Here is a 6,000-nt window from a genome sequence, read left to right on the forward strand (position 1 = left end):
TCTCGTTCTCTCTCTCTCACACACACATACACACACCGTGTAGTATGTGTTTGTGTGTGTGTGTGTGTACAGATATATATACATACAGACGTTTTTGTGTGAGTGTTGTATGTTCAGTGTGAGGTAGAAGGATGTCAGGATCTATATGGCAATTTTCTTCATCTTACTGTTGTTAAAATCGTCAATTTAACTGTTAATTCCTTCTTATTTAATTTTTTTTTATTTCAAGTAGCCTTTGTTTTTCTGAACATCATTTGCTTTTTTGACGAGGAAACGTCTCTCTTTACAAGGATCACTTGTGATGCCACTTAAGGACACTTGTGATTGTATTTCAAAAGCATCCATATTTTAAATCTGGACAATTACATCTGATTGTATCCACAGTTAAAACATATACTGCTCTCTAGTAGCGTTAATTTAAATAAAAACGTTTGCAAAATGTACAATTTCAAAATTGGAGAGAAAAGATTAGACATGTACTTTTTATCACATTCGACCGGGTGGCATTGAGTGTCTCAACGGACACACGCGGCGTTGTAGGCCCCAGTACTTAATTCCTGCAAATTAACCTGCTTTAACATCTTTTCTTGAATAAGGAAACAACGTCTAAGCGAAAGTGGGGGAAATTAGAATTGATTCTGACTTGTTTCAAAATATTGCATAATCGAGAAAATCATAGGAAATTGATAAATGTGCGCTAAAAAAAATAGGCTGCCCACCCCATGGCAATGGGCCTTATTGTAAACCTTATTAGAATAAGTGTTTTTTGAGTTTTTTTGACGGGATCCTGGTTAGAAATCATATCATGACTTCACCAGAGCCTGATATTTTATGTTAGTACATAAAGTATTTTTCATTTTCTTTGACATTTTATACAAAACTAGATGATTTATTTTAAAATACAAGGAAAAGATGCAGATCCAAGGGGAGGAGACTAATGGGAAGGGAGTGAACACTCCTCTCAGCCTCAAATAAATAGCAATGATCAACAATCAGTAATAAATACCAATGATAAATAATCACCGGGGTGAAATGTTTTATTTAAATACAAGTTTTCTCTTTTGAATCTGATTAGAATCCACCCCCACAATGTAGTCAGGGGTCAGAGTCCAGGTGGTCACTTAGCTGCAGGAAAACTACAACCTGCTTCTGTTTCAGGTCCATTTAATTAAACCACTCACACTCAACACCACCACTTCATTGCAGACAAACTATTAGCAGCTTCATAGTTTAATGACAGTTTTAAGATTCAATCTGCCTTAATAAATACATGTAATACCACACTACACCCAACTGCACTTGGGTTGCCCAAACATGAGAAACAAAAGAAAACAGTTGAAATTCAAACAGTAACATATTTTCAGGCACATGTATTTCTCAGAACAACCTTTGCTTCAAAGGTCGTTTTATGTTGCATCTGTAGACTAATACATACGGTTATTGGAAATGAATCAGTCAGCCATACACTCTATATGATGATCTCATCAAGAGACAAAGGCTTCATTCAAATATCGTCAGATCACCCAAGTATTGACGTGTACCTACCGCGCACACTCAACACGGCCCCATTACCGCAAATTAATAGATTGAAATGGCATTATTCCTCTGGCACATATCGATCCGTAAACGTCTGCATCATATTGCGTCAAATAAGAGCAACGTTCACGCGCCGCTTTGGCTCAGCGTGACCTTGATTTGCACGCATAAATTGAAAAAATTACCACTCAATAATTTCCATTTGTGCGACATCTGTATGTAAAAGAGTAAAGGGAGCGAAATCAGATAAAGTACATTTGCAGGAGCGGGGGCAAACGGACGTGACCGGGTACTGCGCTCATGTATTACATTAAAATGGAGTTCTGAATGGGTAATTTCGAATCCTTCTCATAGGTTTTAATGCCAGTTTAGAAACACACAAGTGGCCCGACCACCTTGCGTAACGCTAACCTCTTCTCTGTGGCCACTGGCAACTGCGCACGTGTGTGTTGGACTATTATAGTAGCTACAGTGGGATTTAAAGGCTGTATGCACCACATGCAGGCAGTAGGATTAATTCTCACCTTTTAATCCCCTCTAACAAACATTCTTCTTCAAAATGTGCCAAAAACTGAATGTAAAAAAGTTCGCCTAAATAGCACCTCTTATGTTGTTGTTGCGCGTCAACAGTTGCATCCTGGTATCGATACAAACACTGGTGCACTTCCAATCAGAGGCCAAACCGAAGTGATCGGACGCGTCAAAGCTCGTGGTGCTTGAACAACTCTTTTGACACTTCTTGAAGAGGAAATCTTGTTTTAAACCCATCTCATTTGCTTTGCTGATTGAATGCGAGCATCAGATTTTCATCAAAGTTCTATTAAGTGAAACATAGGTTGCAGGGCACCGTCTGATTGGAACAGTTTAAATTTTAATTGTGTTTTTAATTTGACATATAGTTGCTGTGAAGAATGACACTGAAACGCCGAGGGGCGGTCGATTTTCTTAATTTCTCCCCGAGGAATTGATGAGTCTATCAGGGCAGTAGATTGGAAAGCCATTAAAACTCAATGGTTAGGTTGTTAATTGGAACTTGATGGATAGGAGCCCGTGGATAGGCTGTACTGATCCAATCTTCCTGACTTTGTGTTTTCCAATAAATTACCCAGTTCATTTCCACACTCAGATTACATAAATTGTACACCTCCAGGGCTCGTGCGATTACAACTCTCTCTCTCTCTCTCTCTCTCTCTCTCTCTCTCTCTCTCTCTCTCTCACACACACACACACTCTCTCCCCTCTCTCTCTGTCTCTTTTCTCTCTCTCTATCTATATATATTTATCTCTCTTTTCTCTCTCTATCTCTCTCTTTCTCTCTCTCTCACACACACACACACACACACGTACGTACAACGCCTCCTGAAAAAAGAGCAGGGCCAGCTTTCTTGAATGAAAATCGAAACGTAATCAACGTTTATACTTAGAAAATTTATTGATATCATTTTCTCTGGTAATTTCCTTATTCTAGAGTTGGACACACCATATATCATAATACACACGTGTAAAGGGTCTTTGTTTAATATTTATCGAAGCTTGATTCCCAGATCAAAGCGCCTCATAACTTCATCTGTCTTTCTCAGACCTTTCTCTCCTGCTAAAGATCTTGTTCTGTTATTGCGGTAGGGCGGCCATGCACCACCTATCATTGTGATAGAGCACGAACTTAGGCCCTCTCCCTGCTGTTAGGGCCTCTGCAGACCTCGGCGAAACGCAGAAACATGAGTGAGGGATGAACATTTTCATACTAATACACTGCTTGGCCTGCGACTGGCCTATAAACGCCAACTTTGAAATACAACAGCGCGTGTAATGCATTCTGTGCAGTACAATAGCAGCCTGGTGTGTCCACTATCTCTATCATGAACTAATCTCACTTTGCTAAAGTCGCCTGAAAGTGATAAAGGCGGCTCCACTGACAAAGGTCTTTGTTTGAAAAGAGCGGCATATAAAATAAACCCATTTAACTGTCATTGCATATTTCACGCCTTATGTGTAACCACCGTAAATTCAGCATCCGCCCCGAGTGCCCTCATATATTTCCCCCCCATTAAAGCCTCCCCTGCGAAAGCGTTGTGTTAAGATCGTTAGCAGCTGCTGGCCCCGCTGCCAGTTGACGGTATTTACGCGTCGATCCAGATGCTTCTGTCTGGCTGCTATGATGATGAAGACGACGTGAGAATCTGCTGTCAACATCATCATCATCATCATCATCATCATCATCATCATCATCATCATCATCAGCAGCAGCAGCAGCAGCAGCAGCAGCAGCAGCAGCAGCAACAGCGTTCATAGTTGTCGTCTACTCCCTTTTTTCCAGCATGTCTATAACACCGAATGCCGGTTGTGTGGCTACCGGGAAGGGCGCTGACATGATGATTAAAGCTGACCATTTGTAATGTGTCTGGGGGTCCCTTACAAAGCAGTAAAAGAGGGATAATGTGCCCGAACCGCCAGCTCAAGCCCCGCAGCTGTCGTGTAGCCAGACACAATCACACACACACACACACACACACACACACACACACACACACACACACACACACACACACACACACACACACACACAGATACATAGAGAATGGGTGGTGGTGGGGGCTATCCCCTCCGCTCCACTCACACGCACGCACGCACGCACGCGCACGCACGCGCGCACTCAGTCCCCACCACCTCCAACAATTAGTCAATCAATTAGCCGGCCTCCACTCCACGCGCGGTCATCGCGAGGCAGATTAGCTCAGTAATGATCAAATTAATTCTTAATCGCTGATAATGGATGCGAAATGAGTTTATTATTTTCAGGAAAAATGAGTTAGGCCTCTGTATTAGTTCCAAGGCTGGATGCGTGTTACCGTCACTCACGCTAATTTAGCATGCACATCGAAAAAAAAGCTAGCATGAGGTCATCCTCAGTTGACTGAGCCGTTTCCTGGTTGTACAGGTTGCACATAGATACGTTGCCAATTTTCATGAATCAAATCACCAGATTTTTAAAAGACATCTATCTGTTGAAAAAAGAGACAGCCTTTTCAAGACACATCACACACCCTAAAGGGAAGATGTGCTATAATATTTTCATAAATCTAAAAACACTTTCTTAAAATATGAGCATGTTTTAATTCATAACGTTTTTTTTAAAACTCTAAACAATATCAAACCGTGACAACATATCACATTTGTTTTAATACACAACTTGTTGAAACTGCAGACATGAGCACTGCTGGTCCCCTCCGACTCTCTCGCTCTCCTCATCCCGTCTCAAAACCTTGACAGGAGTTTGAAATTTCCGGGCTCATGTTGGAGGCTGCGATTGGCCCAGGAGGAGCTTACCTACATGCAAATGAAGCAACGCAACCTTGCTGCCTCTGATCCAGAGCGTGGGGAGGAGGACCAGGAATACACTCTAGTTCCCCGAGCTCTAGAAAAAACACCTACAACTCCTTCAATGTTAAAACACCACAATTAAACCCGGATAGGACAAAAAAAAAACAGAAGACAAAAGCCGTATTCGTAATTTTACGCACCAATCGTGTAGAAACCAATAACGGAATACAAGGGGACAGACAGATTCAGGGAATACTTCAATACTGTTATGAAGCGAGAATGAGTAGCGCAGAAGACAGCGGGAGCAAGTGCTCGTCGGGCCCGATTTCCAGCTTTACCATCCAGTCTATTTTGGGCACACCATCCGATGCGCCGCGCTCCGGGAACAAGGAGCTCTCCAAGGGGCCACCGGCGCCGCTGCCGCCGCCGCCGCGGAGGCGCTCACTGTCGGTGTCTTCCGAGGAGGACTGCAGCGGCGGGGAGGACTCAGCAGACTGCTTCTGCTCCGACACAGGTCACAGCGAGCCATGCAACCGGCACCAAGCCCATAACTTCTGTTTAGGTAAGGAATATTAACTATTATTATCATTATAATTTGTATTATTAAAAGGTAAACCAAATAGTTAAGTGACAATTTCAATGTTATTGTGACAAATTTAGAGTTGATATATTTTTTGTTTACTATATAAAATGGCATGACAGTAGGCCTAATTGGTTCCCCTTTTATTTATTTTTAGATAACCGGGCAGCCTGTTTTTTTTTCTTTTTCAACTCACATTTCATTAGCTTGTGTTTGTGAATCACATGCAGCTCATCCACTTCCACTTGTTCATTGTGCGCAGACAATCATCGCAGCAGCAGCGAAGAGTGGAAGGTCGAATAATTATCCCTCTGTCTTTCCTCTCATTCCAAATTTAATTGAGCCTACTAATTAATGAAACATGTTTCTAAAATGGCTGCACTACACGTCGTCAATTGGGCGTTAAATAGAGCGAAATTATATTAATAGCTTACTGTAGCCTACACCGAGCGTAGGCTACTCATGCTGAATTGTTTATTTAAAAAGTCAGCAGTCGATTTAGAAAGTCAGAGTTCACACTTCACGAACTCTCAAACTGAGTATGGGGGGGGGGGGGGGGGGGG

The 6,000-nt window shown here is 42.1% G+C and overlaps 1 protein-coding gene across 1 annotated transcript in view; it reads left to right on the plus strand.

The window, feature by feature from the left end:
- The first annotated feature begins 4,919 nt into the window (after positions 1-4,919).
- Positions 4,920-6,000, plus strand: part of hmx2 (H6 family homeobox 2) — a 2,243-nt gene continuing 1,162 nt past the window's right edge. The window contains exon 1 of the mRNA XM_034898998.1: positions 4,920-5,419. Coding sequence (XP_034754889.1) covers positions 5,137-5,419 — 283 coding nt within the window. The 5' untranslated portion in view covers positions 4,920-5,136. The remainder of the gene's footprint in view (positions 5,420-6,000) is intronic.

The sequence above is a fragment of the Etheostoma cragini genome, chromosome 17 (assembly GCF_013103735.1).
Source record: "Etheostoma cragini isolate CJK2018 chromosome 17, CSU_Ecrag_1.0, whole genome shotgun sequence".
NCBI lineage: Eukaryota > Metazoa > Chordata > Actinopteri > Perciformes > Percidae > Etheostoma > Etheostoma cragini.